Here is a 25413-nt window from a genome sequence, read left to right as displayed (position 1 = left end):
TTCGGTTTTCCACTGGCGGAAAGTGGGAGCTGTGTCTCCGTCTTTTAACCAACGGATTCCGCTTTTTTCGCTGTTTGGTAAACGCCGACCCTCCTCCGGGCCGGCAGAGGGCGCGAGAGCTTGTGGCTGGAAGCCTAGGAGCCACGGAAGTGACGTTACGCTCCCGGAAGTCCGCCGCCGCGGGGTCCGAGGGAGGGTTCCGCCGGCTGGAAATCTAAGGAGGGAGGTTCCGGGAAGCAGTCGGTGCGAGAGTCGTTCCCACCCCTGACCTTCTCAGTGCTCAAAAGAGGAAACTGAGCTCCTGGAGGAAGGCGCCCGCTCTTACTCACTCAGCGAGACCAGCGCGCTTGCACAGGACTCCTCGCAGCAGCGGGACGACCCCTTGTGGGGGGGTTCCTCCGCCTGAGGAGTCCCTGAGGCAAGTCTCAAGAAGCATCCCTAGTGTACAGAAGGGGGAAAGGAAACCCGGGGAGAGACAGGGACTTGCAGGGTAGGTAGGGTTGTCAGATTTAGCAAATAGAATGCAGGATGTCCATTTAACGTTGAATTTCAGGTAAACAACAATGATTTAGTATAAGAATGTCCCAAATATGGCATGAGGCATACGTTTCCTAAAAAATTACCCGTCGTTTATCGGAATTCAGATTTAACGATGCATCCTGTATTTTGCATGGCATTCCTAGGCCGTGACCCCCCCACCTCCACCCAAGGCTCACTAGTATGTGGACCTGCTGTTCTTAGGTGTAGCGCTGAGGTGGCCTGCAGGGACCACAGCCCCCTCCAGTCAGTGGTCTGCTCTGGGCAGAATCTAAGCTGCTGTTCAGGAGCTGAGGAGAAGGGGCCAGATACCTCCTGAGATTCATGGGTACCCCTCCCACCCTCCCGGGTGAGAGAGGATGGCGGCTTAGTCTGGGGCTGTTGCAAATCTGTTAACCAACCAGAGTGAGTGAGTGAGTGCCCAGAAGGAACGCCTGGAGGTACAGGTGGGTTGTGGGGAGGTGTTGGAAGGAGGATGTCCCTTGGGTGAGATCCCAGGCCAGGATGGATCTGTGAAAGCCCAACAAGAAAGTGACTTCTGGGGCAGCCAGAATGGCAGGAGGATTCACTGTCAGTGGATTGCTTAGGGAGGCACTTGAATGCAAATGCCAGAGCAGTTAGGACTCCAGGAGATCTCTGGTCAGATTCCCCTGTACTGGCCTGAAGCCTATTAACATTCTCCGCAGGTTGAATGATTTTTTTTTCTTTCTCCTTTGAAAAAGATGGAAATAACAAACACAAGTAACTGAAAAGAAATGACTTTATTATTCTTCAAGTAAGGCACATTAAGTTCTGTGTATTTCTTGCTCAGAAAAGTAAATTTCACATTCTTGCAGCAAATGGAAAGTAAAACACTTGAAAGGCTCCAGTGAGATATCTGTTCAAACTCTGTGCCAGCTGCTGTCACTTCAAAAGCTTCAGAGGGCTCTGCAGTGCACCTGCCTCTGGCAAGGACCTGAGTTACACCTGGATCTCACTGCAGCCAGCTGTCTCAGCAGGATGCCTGCTGCCTTTGGAAGCAGATGCCCGGTTCTAGCAGAAAAACCTGTGTTTGCCCTCTCTCAATCCCTCCCTCAAAAAAAGCACGAGTGAGTCCAGATCTGCTTGGGCATTAAAACAGAAGAAGTCTCAGAAATAGTCTCATAGATGGAGGGCTGAGCCCAGCGTGGTAATATGTAAAACATGGCTTTGGATGAACAAAGGGGCAGTAGAGTAACTCTTTCTGATTGCTCTCTGGGTCTCTGTGTCCTGGGATTTCAGTCTATTTATTGTCAAAGTATCTAAAACTAGCCCCAGCCTGGAAATGGGAGACACCTCTGCTTATGGCAAGCACATGCAGGACCCAGTACTGGCTGAGACACTGAAACAGGATGCCTAGGTATGATATTGTGATCTATAATAAATATATTTTTGGTCTTCATCCCCATTCCTGGCACAGAGCTTAGGTTCTTGTAGTTTCCTAAGTGATGAGAGTGATGAAGGTGTCTTTTGTGATGTCACACACACACACACACACCAACCAACCTCTGGGAAGGGGAGAGGGACTGGAAATTGAGTTCACTTGTCAATGGCCAGTGATTTAATCTTCTGTGCCTATGTAATGAAGCCTCCATAAAACCCAAAAAAGACAGGGTTCAGAGAGCTCCCGGGTGGGTGAACACATGGAGGTGCTGGGAGAGTGGCACAGTAGGAGAGGGCATGGAAGCCCATGCCCTTTCTGCATACCTTGCCCTATGCATCTCTTCCATCTGGCTGTTCCTGAGTTATATCCTTTTATAATAAGCCAGTAATCTAGTAAGTAAAATGTTTCTCTGAGTTCTGTGAGCCACTCTTGCTAATTAATTGACCCCAAGGAAGAGGTGGTCAGAACCTCTCATCTATAACTGGTCAGTCAGAAGCACAGGTTACTACCTGGACTTGGTGATTAACCACTGAAGTGGGGCAGGGGAGCAGTCTTATAGGACTGAACCCCTATTCTGTGGGATCTGAAGCTATCACCAGGTAGATAGTGCTGGAATTGAGTGTAATTGTAGAATTGCTTGGCAGTGTGGGAAAAAACACACATTGTACCAGGTTTATCCAGAGAGAAGTTTAAGTGAATGTATAAAAAATCGAAGTGAAATGTCCGGAATAGGCAAATTCATAGAGGTAGAAAGTAGATTAGTGGTTGCCAGGGGCTGGGGGAAGGGAAGGGAAGGAGGAATGACTGTTGATGGGTTTCTTTTTGAGGTGATAAACATGTTCTATTGTTAGATAGTGGTGATGGTTGTACAAGCTCTATGGATATACTAAAAACCACCAAATTTTCCCTGGCTGGGTGACTCAGTTTGGCATCCTCCTGTACACCAGAATGTTGGGGGCTCAGTTCCTGGTCAAGACACATACCTAGGTTGTGGGATCGATCCCTGGTCGGGGTGCATACAGGGGGCAACCCATCAATGTTTCTCTCTCTCCTCTCTCTAAAATCAATAAAAACATATCCTCAGTTGAGGATAAAGTAATTAAAATAATTAAAAAATAAAAACCACCAAATTTTACACTTTGAAAGGGTAAATTGTAAGGTATGTGAGTTATGTCTCAAATTTTTTTTTTTTATGCAGAAGAAAAATCTTTTGGGTTGCCTGTTGCAGCTGAGGGAACTAAAATCTGAACCTCTTGGCTAAATAGGTGCATAGCCTGGGACCCTAGCAATGTGAAGGAGCCTTTGTCCTGACAGAAAACTTCTAGTCTGAGGAGACATCAACATCGGGGCCCTTGCACTGACTATGGCAAGGTCTATGGCCAACCCTGTTCTAACAGTTACTGCCTCAGCAAAACCAACCCACCACATATCAGCATTGCTCTTACTGCCTTGCAGACCTGCAAGGAGAGTGGGGGTGCAGGGTCTCCTCAAAATCCATCTCTCTGCTCTTTATCTTTGATATGAATTTCCAAAGCTGTGTTAACTACTTGATTGCCCCAATTTTGGGTCAGGCCTTAGGCTGGGTGTTAGATTCACACAGAGGCCCCTCTCTGTCATGAGCTGGGCTCCAGGGCTGAAGGGAAGCAACGCTGATCCCACCTCAGCCCCTGACAGCTCACCCTTCCTGCGGAGAGGAGAGAGATGAGTCAGAGAAGCTGGTGCCGGCAGGAGATGCCCACACCGCAGCCGGGGCAGGACTGAGGCAAGGCCATGGGGTCCTCAGTGCAGGGTGGAAAGCCTCAGCGCTGGCCTAGCCAGGCTGCTTTGGGAATTGAACTGCCAGGTTCCACTGGGATATTAAAAAAACCCTAAATATTTATTTGCTTCATATTTACAAAAGTAGGAAGGAGACCAAGGGAGACCCCAAAAACACCCACACCTGGCCAACCAGGCCCTTTGCGCTGCAGAGGAGGCGGACACAGCTGGAAGGAACAGGATTTATGTTGCATACTTGAACTACAGCGAGTGTAAGACTGGTCCTATTTACAGGGCAGAAACACTACAGGTGGAGTGGGGGAGCAGCAGAGCGAGCACCAGAGTCCCGGCCAGAGGGCGCCCTGCTTGCCACCTTCCCCACCCGTCCCAGAGGCATCTCTGTGGTCCCGCTGGGGTTCTCCGGGGGGAACGGGCTGCTCACATGATGCTCGCTGGGGTGAAGACGGGGCCCACGCACAAGGTGTCTGTGATCTCCCAGCCGCAGGACAGAGGCTTGCACAGGCCCTCGGAGTCCTCATCCTGTTCTGCAGGCAGCAGCTGCTCTCGCAGCGCTTTCCTGTGGTGAGAGGGGGCACTGGAGGGACCCGAAGGCTGGGGAATACTGATGGCCCTGTACCGGAAGACCTGGCCCCATCGGGTATAGGGGTCTCACCTGAGCCCAGCTTAGGGCAGGGGAAGGCCTGCTGACCCCTCTTCCCCCACCCTTGTAGTCCAAGCCCCCCAAGAAGGAAAGGAACCCCATTTATTGAACACTTACTATGGGGCAGACATTGAGCCAGGCACTTATATTATCTAGTTGGGTCCTCCCCAAACCCCTGTAAGGGCAATATTATCCCCATTTTACTGATGAGGACATTGAAGCAGAGAGAAGAGACCTGCCCAAGGTCACATCTCTGGAAGGTGGTAGAACTAGGACTCCACCCAACTTTCTCACTCCCACATTCTTCATACTCTAGGCTTGGGATTTTAAAAAAATTACCTCCTGCCCATTCAAAAATTCCCACAAACTGTTTCTCCTACCTACTCACACTGATAACAGCTCCACCATCTGACCAGCCACAAATTGGGAAGCTTGTCCCCACACCCAGTCGATCCTGCTGAGCCCAGCTGCTGAACCTCCTCACAGGTACACACCTCTCCACTCCCACTACCACCACCATCTCCAGCCAGGAATGCACAGTCTCCCTGACCTGTTCCAGCCTCCTCCAGACGTTTCTGGCCCAGGGCCATCTTTCCAAACAGCAAATCCCTGCCCTTGAGTTGCCAGCAGCTTCCCTCCGCTCTCAGGCCTCAGGAGATCTGGCCCCGGCCGGCCTCTCCAACCATGCCCATCCTCCCGTGTGTCACCCACAGCAGCCATCTTTCAGGCTCACACGCGTCCCATCCCGGGCCTGTGCACATACCTGTGCGTCCACCTGCATCATCAACCCTCCCTAATTCCTCAGTCTCCAGGCCTCGGCTTCAGTGACTGAATCTCAGGGAAGACTTCACTGAATCCCACAGCACAATGCACTTCTCCTCAATACCAACAGGGTTCAATATCTGCTTCCGTGGCATTCCTTCGCCCGCAGCAGGGCAGGGGCTTAGTGCCCTCATTAGCCCCCTGGCACGTAGTAGGCACGGACTTGGTGGAAAGGGTGGACGCTCCTGCCCTCCGCAGCCATCTCCCCAGCCCCAGAAGGGGGGCTCCTCACTGCCGACCAGCTGTGTGACCTCAAGCAAATGACCTATCTGTTTGTGATAACACTCACCCCACAGAGTTTTGTGTGGTTGCAAGGAAATCGTCACAAGGCCTGACAAAAGGATTCACCAAGCTCAACTTCCCTCCCATCTCCTCACCTCGCCTCACCGGATCCCAGCGCTGGCCAGGCGAGGAAGCAGGGCCAGAGTCAGGCTCGTTTTCTAGACGGGAGGATGCGGCTGAGGGGGCGCAAACCTTCCCTGGGTCCCAGAGCAGCCACTCAACTGCTCAGCTCCATCTGCACTGCCCCCGCCCCCCCTTAATCCGCACAGTAGCTGGAGTGGCCTTTCTAAGGCCCACGGCAGCCTCGCTACTCCCCTGCCCCCAGCCATGCCGCGCTTGCCCTTGCTGCCCAAAGCCCTCCTCTGGTCCTTGAGGCCCTTCTCAGACGCGGCCGCCCCCTCCCAGCCACAACCAACCTTGTGCAGTGTCCTGAAGGCAGAATGCTCGCTCCTGCTCCCTCTCCCTGGCCCCCCCGCCTGCTGCCCAGCTCCCACGCATCTCCCAGGCTTTACTTGGCCCGCCCTTCCTCGGGGCGCTGGATCTGGGCCCCAGGGAGGAATCTGAGCTTCCCCACCTGCCCTCTCCACCCAGCACAGGATTATCAGGAATACCGTCTGCGTCTCTGTGTCTCTCACAGGCTCTGAGCTCCTCAAGGGAAGCTCAGTCTCATTCATGGCCACAGCCAGGTGACAAGCACAGGCCTGCCTTGGAATCAGCAGTCAAGAGCTACTTGTCAAATTGGATCTCACAGAAGCAGGGTGTCAAATCGCAGGTTTCCCTCATTGCTTCTGCCCAACCTGTTCTTTCTCCCCCCCCCCCACCCATCCCACTCCATTTCCCAGCAGGGCCCCCTTACCAGGCCACCCGGGACATGGCACAGGTGATGCGGCAGGTCTGGGTCCCTCTGAAAAGGGAACCCATGCCCACAGTGTAGGCGCCCATGTTCTCAAAGACCAGCCAGTCCCCTACGTGTAGTTGCGGCAGCCACAGGCCCTCAGCTACACAGTCACAGCCATCAGCCGCCGGGCCCCACAGGCTGCTGCTGTACAAGGGCTGCTCTGTGGATGGTTTCTGCAGGAAAGGGGGATGACCACATTCAGCTTCCCGCAGCCTTACCACTCCCTCCCTCGAAAGCCTTCCATGGCTCCCTTAACCAATAGGATAAACGCTGGATGGGCCTCCTAGCCTGGCATATAAGGCCCTTCCACTTCTCTGCACTCACGGCCTCCGACTCTGAAGCCACAATGCCTGGTGTCACATCCAGGCTCCAACACTTGCCAGCTGTGTGACCCTGGGCAAGATTCTTGATCCACCCTGGCCGGGTGGCTCAGTTGGTTAGAGCGTCATCCTGTACATTGAAAGGTTGCAGGTTCGATTCCCGATCAGGGCACATGCCTAGGTTGCAAGTTCAATCCCCTGCTGGCCCCAGATCAGGGCATTTGCAGGAGGCAACCAATCAATGTTTCTCTCTCTCTCTCCCTCTCCCTCCCTCCCTCCCCCTCCTCCTAAAAATCAATGGAAAATGTCCTTGGTGAGAATTTAAAAAATCTTTGTTAAATATCTAATTTATACAAAAGGATATTTGTATTATGTGTAAAATACAGGATCTAATAGTGAAATGAATATCGATGTGCTCATCACCCAGCTAAAGAAACGACATTTCTGGTGCCTTTGAAACCCGTGCGTGGCCCATGCCGGTGGCATGCGAGCCTTGCCCTGACTGCTCCCATCCTTCTCTTGTTCTACTTTCTTTCCCAAGAGTGCGCCTGACCTTAACAACACGGTAACCGGAATGGCAGTGTGTGATCGCTACAGCTTGCTGGTTTGTCGTCTTTGAAACTTGCATGGCCAAGGTCCCAGCTGATACATATAGCCACAATCTGCAACATGCTGCATAGAAAGCTCCCTGTATGGAATGCACTGCAATTTGTTTATGGATTACCCTGCCGACAAGCATAAGGTTGTGGCCAATGTTTTATATTATAAAAATTGCTCCTGTGTACATTCTTATATACCTCCTCAGACACGTATGCATACCCAGGGACTTGCCGGAAGGCAGGGTGCACACGTGCTTATCTGAATAACGCCAGCCGCCTCCCACCTAGCCAGCTGCTTCAAATCCCCACCAACACGTCACACTGCCATGCTTTAAACTTTTTTCGAATCTGGTCGTATAAAATGGCCCTTCATTTTCACTTCAATTCGCGTTTCCTTGATTGCCAACGAGCGAGGCTGAGCACCTTTTCATTTTGTATTTGGTTTTCTTCTTGAATTGCCTGTCTTTTGCCCATATTTCTATTGCTTTCTATTTCACATTGCTTTTTCCTTAGGGTTCTTATCTGTCTGTATTTCTTATTTAAGAATCCTTCATATATTCTGTTTACTAATCCCTTATTAATTACATATGTATTGCAACATTTTCCTCCAGTTTGTGATTGCCTCTTTCCTTTTGCTAACAGATGGACAGAAGCTCTTCATTTTAATGGAGACAGGCTTTTCCTTTTTTGTTTTTAAGATGTTCTTCACTGTGCTTTCCTGTTTTGAGGTCAAACAGACATTCTCCTACATTGGTTTCTGGAATTTATATTCATGTCTGGTATGAGGCAAGGATCCAGTTTCATTTTCTGCATATGGACAATCAGGTGTCCTGGTATCACATATTACACAGTCCCCAATGACCTGCTTTGCAGGCCCTGTCAGAACTTTCCAGATACGTGGGGGGTCTTTTCTGTGCTCTCAACTATGTTTTGCTGGTCTATTTTTTTATGCTGATGTCCAAACTAAACTATTTTAATTACTCTCAATGTTAGAAATTATATTATCTATTTCTATTATTTTAGTGGTTACTCTAGACATTTACATTTTAACAAGCATGCCTAACTTCAAGGTGAAAATTAATCACTATCTTTACCTTCCTGTCAAACAGTTCAAAACCTTAAACACCAACTTGGCTACTTTATCTTCCAACTTACATTCTATTGCCATCCAGTGTTTTATTCTATCTTACTTGTGGCAGAAGCTGCTAGTTGCCTACCGCAGCAATTCCAACCCTCAGCTTTTGCTGGGCACATGACCACCTACAATAAAGGCCAACTTCTCTTCCAGATAGTTGTGGCCATGGGATAAGTATTATGTGGCTGCTGTTTCAGGAAATTTCCTTAAAAGACAACTGGAACGTGGACTTCACCTTTTTTCCTAAATGTCTGGAGCTCCAATTTGTACCAGCCAAGATGATGGCAACACCTAGAAATAGGTACAACTGGAAGCCATGTGGTTCCACAGCACTAAGAAACCACGATACCAGCTCTGAATTGTCTGCATCCAGATATTTAGGTTGGAGTGAAAGGAGCCTTCGTATCTTGTTCAAGCCATGTAATTTGGGATCTGCTACTCACAGCTGAACCTAACCATAAATGAGACCTGAAACCTGTTCTTAACCCCACAAATTAGATGTTAATGGTGATGGTGGTGGCGTTGGGAACATGTAGACCCACCCAGTCTCTTAGACACTGCTGGTGGGATTGTCAGTCAGTACAACCACTTTGGAAACAGTCTGGCACTGTCTCAGGAAACTGAACATTTGCATGCCCTGCGCTCACTCCTGGTTCCACCCCGTGCTCATGCGTCACAGAGACGTGAGCAAGAATATTCCTAGCAGCAGTACTCACAGTTGCAAGCACCTGGACACAATCCTACTGCCTTGAGAGGAGATTGGGTGAGTAAGTTGCACATACTCACTGACAGAGTGTTACACAATAGTCAAACGAAGGAGCTTTGGAGACATACTGGGGTATTGAGGAAACTTAGACTGCGATGCTAAGTTTTGGAAAAAGTCCAAAACGGTTACATCATAACACCCTTTTTATAAAGTAAACCACAAGTAAAATAATGATAAATATATTTTAGGAATGCATTTGCGCATGATAAAACAACATGAAAGAAGACATCCGAATGGTCAACAGGTATGTGAAAAGATGCTCCGTGTCACTAATCATAGGAGAAATGCAAATCAAAACCACAGTGAGATATCACCTCACTCACACCTGTTAGGGTGGCTGTTATCAAGAAAACAACAGGTGTTGGCGAGGTTGTGGAGAACTGGACCCTGGTGAATGCAAAATGGTGCAGTCACTATGGAAAACAGTATGGAGGTTCCTCAAAAGACGAAAATAGGACTACCATATGATCCAGCAGTCCCACTTCTGGGTATTTAGCCATAAGAACTGGCCCTTTCTGGAGACAATAGGATGTGGAATCCCGCAAGAATGCAGGCAATGCTAGTGCATCACAGTAGAAAACTGAATTCCTGAGCATGTCAGGGCAGCTTACTCAGGCAGGCAGACATAGACCACAGAAGTCGTGGGAGCCTAGAGGAGGGAAGGGGGCTCCCTCTCCCTGCCGCAGAGAAGGGGCAGGGAGAGCTACAAGGAGGAGCTGACACCTGACTGGGCCTTGGAAAACTAGAAAGAATGGAGAGGAAAAGAAAACACACATATCGAAAGCTCATGAAGCTGTAGGTGCCGGTTAGGCACTTAATTTCCCTCCAGAAACAGGACCGCACACACAAAGACCTGGACATGTGAAAATACAAGGGCATGTCTGACTTTCTTTCCCCTTAAAGCTGCCCACCAAGCTGTGGGAGGCGCTGGGCTGGATTCGCAGGCCAGGAGGAATGTGTTGCCAATTCCTGTTCCCTTATTAACATGGAAAAACCCATTAGAGAGGAGCTGTTTCTTTTTACTTCTAGGAATTTACCCCAGAGCAGTGATCAGTGATGGATGTCAAGATAAACTCACAGTGCTCAAAAACAGGAAACCAATGGCCAACCACTAAAGTTAGATCGGTTAAAATATTCTGCAGTCATCAGAAATCTTGCTGTCAGAGATTAGTTCGTGGCATGGAAAGAGCTACACCCCATCTTGAGTGAAAAAAAGCAGGTTACAAAGCAATATGGCCCCCACCTTATGGGGGGGAAATGTAATACATTTTTTTTAAAGACTGAAAAGAAATCTAATGTTAAAGAATCTCACCTTCTTCATCTTTGTTGTCTATTTTCTACAATGAATATGCTTTACTTTTGAAAAATTAGATAACACACAAAAAATATTTAAACACACCCACACGCTTGAAAATAGGCCCAAGTGACTCACCTTGTGCAGGACGGGGGTAGGGCAGGTGTTGTCAAACAGGACTGAGTTGAAGATTCCATAGATGCCCTCGTCGAGGTGGTACACGATGGTCTTGGGGGCAGAACCAGTCTCCTCTGCAGGGAGGGGAGAGGTCAAGGGCAGGGCAAGCAGCAAGATGAGGGGGTGGGGGTAGGGAGTTGGCACAATGGTGAGCTCCGCTGCCCACCTACCCTGGCACCTACCCTCCCTGCCAGGCTGGTCCAGAAGAACCTCCTTCTTGGCGATGATGCTGACGGCCAAGGTGAAGGCCGAGGTCACGTAGTAGCGTCCCAGCTTGGCAAGGATGTCCACGCCACAGCCCTCCGGGAAGTACAGGTCCAAGGCTGAGTTGATCACAGAAGCAATCTGATGGTAGGAGGGTGGGGGTGGACGATTACATGTCTGAAATGTGGGGTTTATGCTGAAGACTTGCCACAGCTCCAAGTCCATTTCTTGAAAGCTTCTTTGATTTCAGAAAGATGGACTTGGCAGCTACGAAAGCCCCAGCTGGTAACGGCGGACAGCTGGCCAAGGGAGTAGGTGGGAGACAGAGCTGGGCGAGCCCCTCATGCTTGTGCAAATCACCCTTCTCGATCCCCCCCCCCCCCAGTGGCAAGAACCACTCTTAAAGTAACACTTGGTGCTCAGATTGCAGAAGCCCTGATGTGGATTTTTCTTTCATAAATAACCAACCTGCTAAATGACACATTTTTTACAGAAAATAAAGACAAGAAAAAAGAAGATAAAAATCACCCCTAACTTCAGCATGGATGGATCTAGGGGGTATTATGCTAAGTGAAATAAGCCTGTCAGAGAAAGACAAATACTGTATGGTTTCCCTCGTATGTGGAATCTAAAGAGCAAAATAAATGAACAAACAAAATGGAAACAGACTCATAGACACAGAGAACAGACTGATGGTTGCCAGAAGGGAAGGGGGTTGAGGGAGTGGGTAAAAAAGGTGAAGGGATTAAGTTACAAAATAGAAACGGGGATGTAAAATACAGCATAGGGAATATAGTCAATAATATTGTAATAACCATGCATGGTGCCAGGTGGGTATTGGAAACATCAGGGGGGTAGGGAGACACATTGTAAAGTGTATGATTGTCTAATCACCTGAAACTAATACACAATAATATTGAATGTAAACTGTACTTAAAGTTCTTTTCCAAAAAATCACTCCTAATTCTGTTATCCAGAGCAACCTAATCGTTATTAACTTTTTGGAGTATCTCCTTCAATTCTTTTTTTATACAAACACTATTTTTATGATAAATAAGATAGGGTTATATACATGTTTTTTTATAACCTGTTTTATTCAACAGACTGGGAATAACCTCTCCATGAGAGTAAATGTTTTCATTTTAAGAATGTTGCATAATTTAATTCCCGAGTGTTAGATGGACGAGGGGACCCAGTGGAGCTCTGTGATGTACAGTGCTGCAGTGCTCCCCTGCGAGGCTAATTCTTTGTGTCTATAGAGGACTGTTTTCTTCGAGGCCTGTCCTAGCTGTAGATGTTCCCCAGTGAAGCTCTTACTACTAAGGAGAAGCGACCCCTAGTGGTGGGAGTGGGCATTGAGATGACATTTTTCTGATTTCGTCTCACAGATGGGAAGCTGGACGGGTTTGCTTCCCTTTTCCTGCTCTCTCATTTGATTTCTCATCAGCCCAGACCTTCAAAAAGCTTTATGACTTTTGCAAATATGGCCTGGTTGAGCCTCAAATATGTGCATGGGCTTCAGTCAGGCAGAGCTGGGTGTGCAGCCAGCTCTACCTTGAACTCAGGAAGTGATGTAACTTCTCGGGGCTTATTTGCCCAGCAGTAACACGAGGTTAATAATAAGATCCAGGCAAAGCACCAAGCACTTAGCATATAGGATCTGCTCACAGTGGGCTCCCTATCAGCATCATAACCCTCCCCACGCCCCACTCCCCACCCCCACAGAGCCCAATGTGACGCTTCAGACCCCAGGGTTACCTCTTCAAATCTCACTTTGGCCCCCTCCACACCAGGGAAGCCGCCACCAAGGTCCAGGATGTGCATCCTGTGGCCCAGCTCGGCCCCCATTTCAAACACAAGCCGGGCGTCTGCGATGAACTGAGCATAGGCCTGAGGGTCAGGACAGCCACTGCCAACGTGAAAACTGGGAAAGGGGAAAAAGCCTCGGCTCACACGCAGGTCCCCAGGTGCCAACACCTCAGCCCCAGCCAGGAAAGGCACAGTGGACACGGTGCCCATTTGACAGATGTAACGACTGAGGGCCTAAGAGGGTAAATGGGCTGCTGAGGGCCATGTGGCAAGTGAGGAGTGGGGCAGGAGACTTGGCACTTGGTGCCCCTGCCATCCCTCCATTCTGCCCCTAGGGATGGGCCTCTGGGATGAATCAACCAGACCTGAATGCCCCTCTCAGTCAGTGGTTTGGCCTGCCTGGGCTTTAGTTTCCCCATCTGTCAAGTGGGGATGAGACCCCACAAGGCTGTGGCATAGTGCACATGAAACATTTAGAACAGGGCCTGGAATTCCTAAATAGAGAATAAATGAAAGCTGTGTTAAGTCATTGCAAAGGTGTGGCCCGTAGGCTGATAAAATTCTTGCAAATCCAGGTCCCTCCTGGGACCTCCTGGGACAAGACCTGGGGACTGTGGGGTTGGGCATCAGGACATGCCAAACCTTCTTCCCAAAGAGAGGGGGAACTCTCAAGTGCGGAATTCCAGGCCCAGGGACAGCCCCACCCCCCCAGGACTTTGGAGAGGTCTCATACAGAATTAATTCCTGGGAAAGACTCAGGGGGCCAAGTATGGGTGGAGGTGGTGGGCCTTCCAGACACTCACCTCACACCCACCACCTCTACGTGGCTCTTCTTGGCGTTTTGAAGCAGGTGTCTGCAGGAATTCAGCAATGCTCCAAACTTGAGACTGAGGCAGCTCCAGGAGTGGGAGTCCTCGGTGGCGATGCACAGAAGCATCCTGAGGAGACACGAAGCACCTCTGCCAGGTGGACCCACCTCCCCCACCCCAACCACTTCTTGACGGAGTCAAGGGGAGTGAACCCCTGCAGCTTAGAGCTGCCCAACCCTACAGGCCCCCTGACCCCTTCCTCTCCCTGCACAGCCAGTCGGCCTCTGAGTCCTGTTCATTCCATTCCCTAAATGACCTTGGGCCCTTCCCTGCAATCCCTGCCCTGGTCGTGACCTCTCCAGTTCTCCCCAGCAGCTTTACTTCCTCTGGATCAGCTACACCAGCTGGGCTTTTCCAGCTTTTCTTGTATGAGGGAAACCGTTCTATTTTTTCAAACACAGTCTGATTGAGAGCCCCAATGTCATACATAACAGACAAAATGGAAACTGCTTTAGGTGAACCAAAGTGGCCCACCACCTGGCGTCCCCTTCACCTGAGGCCCCTCCCTGGGATCCTCAGGGTACAAGCGACAGTGTAAAAGCTTCAGCCTGAGCAATACCTTCAGTCTGACCCTTTGCAAAGCCTATTTGCATCAGGTCCCTGCCACGTGACCAGCATCATTCCCTGTCTCTCTCCCCCCTCGCACGTGGCATGTTCCAGTCACACCACATTTCTACTTACCCCTCCAACGCCACTTCTGACCTCCATGCATTTGCTTATGCCGTTCGCTCTGATCCACTTTGTGCCCTCCCCAAATTCGATCCACCACTCAAGGCCCACCTGAAACGCCACCCCCTTCATGAAGCTTCCCCGACCACCCCCCTTCTCAGCCAAGACTTTGACCTCTAACACCACGGCTGTAATCACTTGTTCCTGCCTTTGTCCAGGCCAGTCCATGGGTCCAGTCCATGGGTGCTTGCCCCACCTCCTGTGCCCGTGGCTGGGTCCAGGGCAGGGTCCTCTGCTCCAGCTCTACTCCTCCCACCCCTCCGCCTCCCACACGAGTGGCTCTCAGCTTACTTGGCACTGGGGTAGTGCTTCACCACCTTTGCCAGCTCCGTCTCGTTGTCAAAGCTCAGCAGCTGGACCCCATGCTTGGCAGCGTACTTGATCTGTGCAATTTGCTTACAGGGATTGGCGTAGATGATCTTACTGGCAGGGACGCCAATATGCTGGACCAACTCCATCTCTGCCTGTGGGGTCCCAAAGGTGGTGGTGAGGAGGCACTAGGGTCTGCTGGGCCCACAGAAACCGAGGAAACACAGACGAGGGGCAAAGTCATAGCTATGCATGCAGAGGTCCCTAAGAAGTGGGCCTTGCTCTTAACAGCAGATATAAAAACCGGGACTCCTGCTGGCTCACCATCATCTGACAGGCAGGGCTGCCAGGTACGGCTGTGCGGGCGATGCACAGCACAGCACAGTGCTAGGGGGTCTCATTCACAAAGAATACACGGTAGATTTGTATACGTATTACAGCTTCCAGGCAGTAAAGCATCTCCTTCTAATAATCAGTATATTTATTATAATAATTGAGTGTCTTAAGGAAAGGGTACATTTTCTAATTCACACAAAGGCGTTATGTGGACTCCTGGTGGCCCTGACATCAGACTTCTGACACATTTTCCTGGCAGGTTTAAATGCTTAGAGGATATTGGTTGATGTATCAGAAAGTTCACAATACCAGGAATCTCTGACACAGGCCTGCTGTGTGCATGGCACTGCTGGGAGACTCCAGCGAGCCCCTCTCCCCATGGGGCCCCCTCTTCCTCTCCTTTACAGAGCACTGCTCCACCTGATGGCTGCGTTAATGATACAGACAATGATGATGACAGTGACAGCAACCATGGTCACTGAGCACCTACCACAAGCAGGCACCCAATGAGACGCTTATTACATCAGGCATTGGCAGACTTTTTCCATAAAGGGGCCAGAGAGTAAATCATTTAGGCTTTGTAGGCCATACAGTTTCTGTCACAACTACTCCACTGCGTAGCCACAGACGATGTATAAGTGAATGAGCTAGGCTGGGATCCAATAAAACTTTACAAAATGAGCAGTGGGCTGGACGTAGCCCACCATCCACAGCTTTGCCAAGCCTTACTGTAGATTAACCATTTTATCTACTCCTTACAATAACCCCACAGATGGGTATCAGCTCCATTCGACAGAGAAAGAAACCGATGCTCACAGAGACCATGTAGCAAGTGGGTGGCAGAACCAACTTTCAAACTCAGGTCTGACTCTCCATGATTAATGGAAGAAAGTGGAGAGGAAGTCGATTTAGAAACATGGCAGGAGACAGAGGCCATTTTTAGCCAGCCTTAGTTTGTGATAAGACTCTAATTTTAATTTAGCATCTTTTCAGCACAAGGTATTTACGTGCATTATCTCAGGTGATGCCTATAACTATCCTATGAAATATTTGTTGGCCACATTTTACAGAGGACAGAGTGTTCCACCTGCCTGTGGTGACACAGCCAGTAAGTAGCAGAGCAGGACACAGGGGTCCAAGCCCAGAGCTGGAACTGCTTCCATCACAGCTTATTCCAAAGAGCCAGGTCGGAGTGGCTGTGAAGCTTTTTACTCCCTGCTGCACCGCATGAGGTGAGAGGAAGAAGCAGGACTAGCACTGGGGACCTGCCGTTTAGCTTTGATTGTAAATATTTAAATGACCATTGTTGTCATCATGCAAATCAAAACCACAATGAGATATATCACCTCACACCTGTCAGAATGGCTGTCATCAATAAGAAATAACAAGCCTTGGCAAGGGTGTGGAGAAAAGGAACCCTCATGCACTATTGGTGGGAATGTAAGTTGGTGCAGCCACTGTGGAAAACAGCACAGAGATTTCTCAAAAAATTAAAAATTGCTGGACCATATGATCCAGCAATCCCACTTCTGGGTATTTATCTGAAGAAATAAAAAACACTAATTCAAAAAGATAAATGCGCCCCATGCTCACTGCAATATTATTTACAATAGCCAAGATATGGAAGCAACGTGGTTGCCCATCGATAAATGAATGGATAGAACAGCCTTGGTACACATATACGGTGGAATATTACTCAGCCATGAAAAAGAATGCAATCTTGCCATTTGCAGCACAATGGGTGGACCTGGAGAATATTATGCTAAGTAAAATAAGTCTGCCAGAGAAAAGCAAATACCATATGATTTCACTTATATGTGGAATCTAAAGAACAAAATAAATAAAAGTAAACCCAAAAAAAAGCCCAGCCAGTGTTGCTCAGTGGTTGAATGTTGACCCATGAAACAAGTCACTGGTCCGATTCCCCGTCAGGGCACATGCCGGGGTTGCTGGTGGGATCCCCGGTGGGGGGCGTGCAGGAGGCAGCTGATCAATGACTCTCTCATTGGTGTTTCTATCTCTCTCTCCCTCTCCCTCTCTCTCTAAAATCAATTAAAAAAACATAATTAAAAAAGAAAAACAAAACAAAACAAAAAGCATAGATATAGAGAACAAATTGATCGTTACCAGAGGGAAAGGGAGCTGGGGGGAAGGTAAAAAAGGGGAAAGGGGAAAAGAGGTACAAATTGCCGGTTATAAAATACATAAGTGGCCCTGGGCAGGTAGCTCAGCTGGTTGAGAGTCACCCTGTACGCCAGCATGTTGCGTGTCCGATCCCCGGTCACAGCGCCCATGGGGGCAACCAATAGATGTTTCTCTCTCACACTGATGTTCCTCCCTCCCCCTCCCCCTTCCTCCTCTCTCTCTCTCTCTAAAATCAATAAATATATCCTTGCATGAAGATAAAAAAATTACCTAAGTCATGGGAATGTCCAGCATAGAAAATACAGTCAATAACATCGTCCTAACTGTGAGGTGACGGGGTTGCCAGGCTTATCGTGGTGATCGCTGTGCGGGGCGTGTAAATGCCTAATCACTGTGCTGCACACCTGAAGCTAGTATAATACTGCAAGTCAACTATAATTTTAAAATGCATTTCTAAAAAGGAAAAAAATAACCGTATGCCAGCCACTGCATCCAATGTTATTTACATTCTTATTAAATCTTTATAATAATCTTATGAGATAGGAAAGGGAGGCTTAGAGAGGTTAAGTGACTTGTCCAAAGTAACGCAGTTTCTCAGAGGCACGGCTGGAACCCTCCCCCAGAACTGTCAGCCGAGCTCACCAGCTCCTAACCGCAGCACAGTGGAGCGAGAACTCAGCCTCAAACCTGAGCTGACAAGTATTCCTGGAGCTCCACGGAGTTGCCAAGCTCTGTGCTGGGTGCTAATGAAAACGGGGTAAGGAAAGCAGACAGGGGCTCTGACCCCGCACCACCTTCAGGCTGGTGGGGAGACGGGAGGGAATGAATGAACTCTGAGTAAGGAGGGAATTACACATGGGTAAGAGCCATGAAGCAGAAGTGCAGGTTATGAAAGAGAGTGCGGGTGGGGAGGCCGGGGGTAGGGGAGGACAGCCTCTCTGAGGCTCAGAAATTTGAGCTGAGGCCCGCAGGCGGCCTACGCCAGGCCAAGGGGAAGGAAGGAAAGGTCTCCGGCAGAGGATGTGCCTGTGTAGTTCTGAGGCCAGAAGGCGCCCAGCTTGGCACAGGTAGGAGGGGTGGTGGAGTGGCCTGGGCAGGGTGGGCACCTGGCAAAGATGAGGTTGGAGGGGGGCAGGCGGAGCCAACGGGGAAACCGAGAAGGCCCATTGGATTCCCATTCCATCCCGTGAGTGATGGGAGACGGTTAGAAGGGTTCAAGAAGGGAAATGACATGTTCGGTTTGGCATTTTAATTGCAAGGTCTAAATGCGTATCACTCTGGCAGCCCTGAAGGGCCCGAGGGGGGGGGGGGGCTGGTCACAATCAGCCTGGCAGAGATAGCAGAGTCTGCACTAGAAAGGCAGGGGAGATGCGCTCAGGGGGCAGGGCTGGCAAGCTTGGTGGTGGAGTACACGTGAGGATGCAGGGTGAGGGTGTCTGGGGGGCTCCACCCCCAGCAGACCAAGGGACCTTTCTCCAAGGGAACATCGTGAGTGCGTTGGAACACACTGGGTTCCAGGCTTCCTGTCGTTCTCAAGCCAGCAGCCGGTTAGATAGGTCTGGGAAGGAGGTCAACACGTGGGAGGCGGTGGCATATGGCTGGCAGTTAAAGCCATGGGAGAAGATGGAATTCCCTAAGCAGAGGGAGAACTTACAAGAGAAAGGAGCCCGAGATGGAGCCCAGAAGAGCTCTCCCCCTGAGAGCGGTGGGAGATGAAGGAGAGCTGGCACCCGGGACCTGCAGAGAGTGAGGGGAGAGAATGTCTCCAGGAGAGGCAGAACAAGGCAGAGATCACAGTGCCATCCTGTCCAGGCAAAGCCTGTCCCACAACTTTTGTCTGCGTGGAAGGTGGTGTCTTAACTGTCGGAGGCACCCAGTGAGGGTGGGGCAGGGGCACAGTGGCGTTCACTTTCATCCAAAGTCTTTACAAGTAGGAGCATCTCCTATTGTTGAGTATTTGTAAAAAGACTATGTCATTAAATGGGGAGCGGCTGCTCAATGGGCATCAGATTTCAGTTCTGCAAGATGAGTAAGTTCCAGAGATTCCAACAACATTGTGCCTAATTAACCGCGCTGTACTTAAACATTTGTTAAGAGTGTAGGTCCCATGTCAAGTGTTCTTACCAAGAAACAAGCAAAAAGACCTGCATTGAATATTGTTGAGACGCGAAATAATAAGAGGACCAAGGAGTGTCCCCAACAAGGTCTACATGCATCAATAGGGACCAACCTCCCAAGCCTGCTGAGTGGAAAGCTATTCTGAACACTCCATACCACGTGACCATCTTTTATATTTTATTGCAGAATCACAAGATATTGTGTATATTTTCTATAGGTCTTATTTGAAGTATTTTTAAATACTATATGTAGCCACCAAACTCGAATTCATGATGGTGATTATCTCGGGAGACATAAAGCTGATGTCCTACTTGTGTGTGTGTATGTGTGCGTGCATGTGTGTGTGTGAATACATATATTATTTGAATAATTCAAAATGAATTTTTAAAATAAAGTGCTCACTGCACCCTGGAGATCACGGGAGCCACTGGTAAGAGGAGGTTCTTTGGAGTAGTGAGCGCGGAGGTCGGGAAGCAATGGCATAAGGAGCGGGTGCTAAGGGAAAGTGACAAGTGAGTGCGGACATCGAGTGCAGACCTTGCTCTGGCCTTGAAGAAGGAAGAGATAAGGATGGGGGAAGATGGCATCCCGGAAAGTCTTTTTAAGATGGAAGCATGCTGAGGGAGGCAGCAAGTGAGCGCAAGGAATGGGATCAGGAGAGATGACAAAAGGTCTTTGGGCAGGTGGGTGAACCAGAGCCCCTTGCAGGGCCTGGGCCCTTCACCCTGGAGCCCTCTGATGTGAATTTATACGCCCAGCCCCAGTTCACTGCCAAGCCCTCGATGTGCTAAGCGTGGCCACCAGCTGTGGCTGACCAGGAGAGGGCAGCCTTGGACTTCCACAGAAAGTTTGGGGACCCACAGCCGCCTCTCAGTAAATGCACCCTAAGGTTTACATGATCCCATCCACCGGGAGGGGAACTTGGTCTCTCCCAGCCCTCCAAGTTAGCGTCTGTCACCAGCCTAGTCCCGGCTCAGCCATCCCCTCCCTAGGATCTTGGAAAAGACAGCAGCTATAGAATCAGAGACCTTGCTATTCCCAAGCAGCCAATTCCCAGTGAGTCACTCAACCTCTGTACTTCCCTTCTTATACACTAAATGCTTCCTGACAGGACTATGGTCAGAATCAGGGTAATTATAATTACCTCACAGGGTAGTTGCGAGAATAAAATGAGATCGTGTACAGAAAATGCTTGGTAAAGCACCTGGCACAACAGGAGCACTCGGCAAATGATAGATGCTTTTAAAGTCCCCACTGACTTCAAGGTCTTTCTAAGCCCTAACACCCTTTAGAGGCCAGTTCCTGAAGCTAGAGGGCCAAGGCCCCAGCTCTGGGTTCCCAGAAAGAAAGGACTCTAGTCAGTGGGGTTCAGTCCTGTTCTTCACCCCTAGACCAAGGTGGCTGGAAAGGGGTCCCCTTCCTCCTTGCCCAGAGCAGAGGCCCAGCGTGTGCAGGGGAAAGTCCTGGCTCTTCTACAAGCAAGCTATGTACAGTTGGTCCCCAGTTTCCTCAACTATCAGATGGCAATCTCTCTCCCTATGCCCAGCATAGGGCTTAGATGACATATGCACAAAACTTTAGATGACATGTGCACAAAGCAAGAGCTAATGCAAAGGGGCTTTGCAGGTGACAAGAGGGAGAGACTCGTCTATCAATAATAGCATTATCATTAGTCTCTGATAAAGGTTAACCTGCTCGTTCTGATCGTCCCACCCTGGTGCACGCTTGTCTCCCACTGGAATCCCACCAGCCATGTCATCCTGCCCAAGCTAGCTCTTCTCCTTTCTCCCCCAGGAACTCCTTCTAAAACTCCCCTCACAAAACCCAGTCATATTGCTACCTTTAAGGGGCTTAAAAGGAGTTCCCCCCAAACAATCATTACTAGCCATTACAAAAAATAACTAATGACAATATCACAAACCAATGCCCACCAGGTACCTCAGGGCCTTTGCACTTGCTGTTCCCTCTGCCTAGAATGTTCTTCCCCTAGATATCCACCTGGCTTAATCCTTTGCTCCCTTCAGGTCTGTATTCAAATTTCAGCAAAGCCTTCCCTAACCAAACTATCTACAAGTGCTATCTTCTCACCCAACATTGCCTACTCCCCTTTCCCACTTTAATTTTCTCCACAGCACTTACCATCTACAACACTATAGATTTTCATTGTTTAATTCATTTAACTTATTTTTAAAAACAAGCTCCATGAAGAAAGAGCCTTTTTTTGTTGTTGTTTTGTTTCGTCCACTTGCTAAACTCTCACCTAGAACAGTACTTGGCACCACAGTAGGTACTCAATAAATGTCTGCTGAATAAATAAATATATCCAAAGCTGTACTCTGAGGAAACTTTATAGCTTAAAGGGTTTTTTCCAGTAAGAACAGAATGAAAATAGGTAAGCTAAGCATTCAATTCAAGGACAGTGGAGTCTGTCTTACTCAACACTGTTCCCAGCCCTACCTAGCACAGTGGCCAGCACATTGTAGGAGCTCAGTGAATAAGGAATAATAGTAAATAAGCAAAGTTAATCTAAATTGAAGAGGAGAGAATTAAGACAACAGCATTAATAAAATTAGAAAGGCAATAGAACTGGCAACAATAACAAAACTCTAAAAGGATTAATTAAGAAAATGTAGTCACACATTATTAAGATTATAAAAGAAAAAAAGAAAAGAAAACCAACAATAAGGGGGTATTTTTGTTTTGTTTTAATTAAAAGAATACCATGTATAGCTCTATGCCAAGAAGTTTGAAAGCTTCCATTTTAAAAGGCGACCCATCTACCCCAGGGACACACAAGATTCTAATTTGGAACTTCAAGGCTGGCAAATTTCATGCTTGTTTCTCCCCCCTCATCCCCTAAAGCCCCTTCCAAGTGAGTGGCCCTACCCAGAGGGCAGGGGCCAACTGCATGTCACTCTTGCCTCCCCAGGGCCCACCCACAGTGGCCAGGCCGTGTGTGTGCTCAGTAGGCAGTGAGGGTCGGTGTGCTGGTGGGGGCAGGGGCTCACCTTGTTGGCACAGCTGAAGCCCAGCCCCAGTTCAGCCAGGACCTTCAGCACGCCCAGGCTGCTGTTGCACTTGACAGAGTAAAAGGGCTGGACTCTAGGCAGGCACTTCAGAAAGCAGAAGTGCTTCCTCACTACCGCGCCCAGGTCGGCCACGAAGAAGGCAGTGACCTCACCCTGCACAACAAGATGGGTGAATGTGAGACCCCACCCAGCTCCCTCCTTGTGCATGCCATCCCTGGTCCTCCTGAGTATACACCCCCAGCTCAGCTGCGGCCTCAGAGTTACCCTGCTCTAAATTCTCTGGGGCTCCACAAGTCTACAGAACAGAAGGCATTCAAGGGTCTGTGATCCAGCCCTAGTCCCTCCCCTCGCTGCAGACTGGATTCTTTATTTTCCCACCTCCAAGCCTCTGTTCCCACTATGCCCACACAGAATACCCTTCCCCCTCTCGTGTCTGGCAAATTCTTAATCTACCTTCCTGTTTCACCTCGAACCCCCACCTCCCCCAATCCAAAGAGGCCACTCTGCTTTTAATGCTCCCACTACATTTTGCACTTGCTTCCAAAGTATCAGAACTGTGTAAGCATCTGTCTTCTCCAGAAAAAGACCAATTCCTTGAAGGCCAAAGCTATGACCTACAGCCCATTGCTTTTCACATATTGGTGCTCAATGAAGCCTTGAGGTGGTCCCACTGCCACTACAACCCACGCCTGTGGACAAGTGGCCATCACAGATTTGCTGTGAACATGTATAAGGCTATACATGAGACACATGACTGAAACCTTCCCTGGGACTCAGGTTCCCTTTATGCAACAGTTTTTTTACTGATGCCCACCTGGTGTCAGGCATTATGGTAAGGGACAGAGATGACCGGACAGGGATTTGGGTCTGGAAGAGAATACCCCCTTACAGAATCACAAGCACATTCAATAAATGCTAGATGGGAGTTTTTACACAATGCAGTGAGGGCCACAGAGAAAGAATATACAAAATCTGCCTGGGCAGTCAGGAAAAGGTGTCATTGATGAGTCACAAGGAATGAGCAGAAATGGGTAAGAGGGAGAGAGGCTGGGAGAAGGGTGTTCTAGGCAATGGAGTGACAATAGGGCATATGAGCAGAGTAGGTCAGCTCTGGTGGAGCATGATATATACCATGGGAGAAGCCGGAAATGGGGCTAGGAAGGCAGAGGGGTTTTGACTTGAGCTGTAGGCAACTGGGAGCTGCCAAAGAATTCTGCTTTTGAGCAGGGCTGTGATCAAGCTGGAGGAGGTGTCATGAAGCAGGGTAGAGGTTGGGGGCCTTCAGAGAGATGAGGCCTGAACTACAAACAGAGATTCTGGAGGGTATTTTAAGGAGGCTGAACTCACAGAGCTTGGTGATGCCTAGATGGGGGGAGGGGGGAGCTCCAGGTTTGTGACCTAGATCTAGGACTAGGTAGAGGGTAGTGGTGCTGTCTTCAAGGCAGGGAATGGCAGGGGCAGGTTGAGGGGCAAGGACCAGGAACTGGGGATAAGATGAAGCTGTCTCTCACAAATAGCAAAGATTGAACAGCAAGTTAAAGAGTAAGATGAGGGCCCCAGGGGCGCTTTCAGAGGAGGCAGTGGGAACAGGGGACACCCCCCCAACCCCCCCCTCACCGTGGTGGCCTGTGAGGCCCCCATAGTGAGTTCCTCCAGCAGGTCTCGGGTGCTGAAGCCCTCCTCCACCATCACAAAGTCCGTTTCATTCAGGTAGCCAGCCATGCTGAGGAGGAGCCGATGGGCTGGATGGAGCCGCCGCCGCCGCCGCCGCCGCCTCTGCCGCCGCCGCCTTAGAAAGTATGCAACACACTGCGGGGGGAGAGTGAGGGGGCTGCTGGCCCGGTGTCGAGGCGGGGGACCGGCCTCCTCACTTCCCCAAGCCAGGATGCCCGGTCCCGTCACACCCCTAGCACGAGCCTGGGGAGCTTAGGCTCACTGGGAAGGGCAGAGACCATCGGGAATGCTGGGCTGGGACAAGGCATTATACGCCTAGATGACGCTGCCTCTCCGAGCCTCAGTTTCCCCATCTGTAAAATGGATGGATTGTTTTGGAGATCCTTTCCAGTTTTGAAATTTGGTTTAAAAAAAAAAAAAAAAAAAAGGAAAGAAAGAAAGCAAGGGCGCCGGGAAGCTGAATATCTGGGGGGTGGCCAAGTTCCCAGCGCGCCCCCAGTCCTGACCACGCGCACATGGAGAGGCTGCGGACGGCTCAGCCAAGGAGTCTCAGCTCCAGAGCCCGAGCGTAAGTTCGAGCCCGCTCTCTGCTGAGTGACCTTGGGTACGCCCCGGCCCCTCCGAGCCTCAGCCCCACCGTCCGTCAATGAGGGCCGGCTGGTCCTGGAGTACTAGGATTCTAAGAGTGCGTGGGGGCACCATGTGGGCTCCAGGGGCGAGAACCAAAGGCGGAGGTTCGGTCCCGGTGAGCCTTCCCGGGTGCAGGGCCGAGGTCCCCCGCCCCCCTCCCCCAATACACACACACACACACACACACACACACACACACGCGGAGGAGCGCGCGCGCGCGCACACCCTTACCAAGCCCCGTCCTCCTTCGCAGGGGCCAGAGCCAGGCGCACTGCTAGGGGGGGTCGCCGGTGACCTCGAAACTTGTGCAACACCCCGAGGAGGAGTGGCAGTTGCGGAGCCGAGGCCCCTGCTGAAAGGAGGCGAGAGGGGCCAGGGGCGGGTCAGCACTGGAGCCCAGGGCGCCCGCTCCCCAAGGCTCCCAAAGCCGCTCCCCGCACTCGCCTTAAAACGCATTTACACGGCTTCGGCCCATAGATCTCCCCAGCGAGTGAATCGGGTCCTCCGCGCCTCCGCTCCCTCGCTCCCCCCGGATCCGGCCCCGCGACCTGCGCCCCGCCCGCCCAGCAGCCACCGACCCCACGCTCCGCCTTCCTCCCGCGGACCCCTTATATAAGCCCCGCCCTGACCCCGCCCCTGTCTCTCAGGCCACGCCCCCGCTCACCGCCCCTCCGTAGCCCTGGCAACCGGGTGCCGTCATCCCATTGGTCAATTCTGACATAAAGCTTTCAGCTGTGCCCGGGGCTCCGCAAACCTGCGCCTCAGTCGGCGGGGCTGGTCCGGGATCCACCGCTCCCTCTGCCTGGAAATGGGAGCTGCAGAGTCACCACCTCAGAACCCCGGCGTCGACGCGGTGGGACTCTCAGTGCCTGGACCTTGGATCTTAAGAGTGGGCAGGAAGCCAGAAGGTTCC

At 50.3% G+C, this 25413-nt stretch overlaps 1 protein-coding gene across 4 annotated transcripts; it reads right to left on the bottom strand.

The window, feature by feature from the left end:
- Window positions 1–1281: 1281 nt before the first annotated feature.
- Window positions 1282–24956, bottom strand: AZIN2 (antizyme inhibitor 2). Of its 4 annotated transcripts, XM_081145483.1 has the most exons (11): window positions 24945–24956; window positions 24732–24852; window positions 23814–24005; window positions 22176–22349; window positions 14551–14723; window positions 13465–13599; window positions 12611–12776; window positions 10831–10993; window positions 10610–10722; window positions 6316–6530; window positions 1282–4271 (listed from the first exon to the last, which is right to left on the bottom strand). In XM_081145483.1, exons 3-11 carry the CDS (start codon window positions 23916–23918, stop codon window positions 4133–4135), a joined length of 1383 nt encoding a protein of 460 aa, XP_081001609.1. In that variant the 5' UTR covers window positions 23919–24005; window positions 24732–24852; window positions 24945–24956; the 3' UTR covers window positions 1282–4132. The 4 variants fall into 4 exon arrangements, with proteins under 4 accessions (XP_081001609.1, XP_081001612.1, XP_081001610.1 ...); XM_081145486.1 differs by lacking the exon at window positions 6316–6530 and having other exon boundaries at window positions 3795–4271; XM_081145484.1 differs by lacking the exon at window positions 22176–22349 and having other exon boundaries at window positions 3799–4271.
- Window positions 24957–25413: the final 457 nt, after the last annotated feature.

The sequence above is a fragment of the Miniopterus schreibersii genome, assembly GCF_964146895.1.
Source record: "Miniopterus schreibersii genome assembly, chromosome: 8".
Taxonomy (NCBI): Eukaryota; Metazoa; Chordata; class Mammalia; order Chiroptera; family Miniopteridae; genus Miniopterus; species Miniopterus schreibersii.
This window is presented reverse-complemented; position numbering and strand designations above follow the sequence as displayed.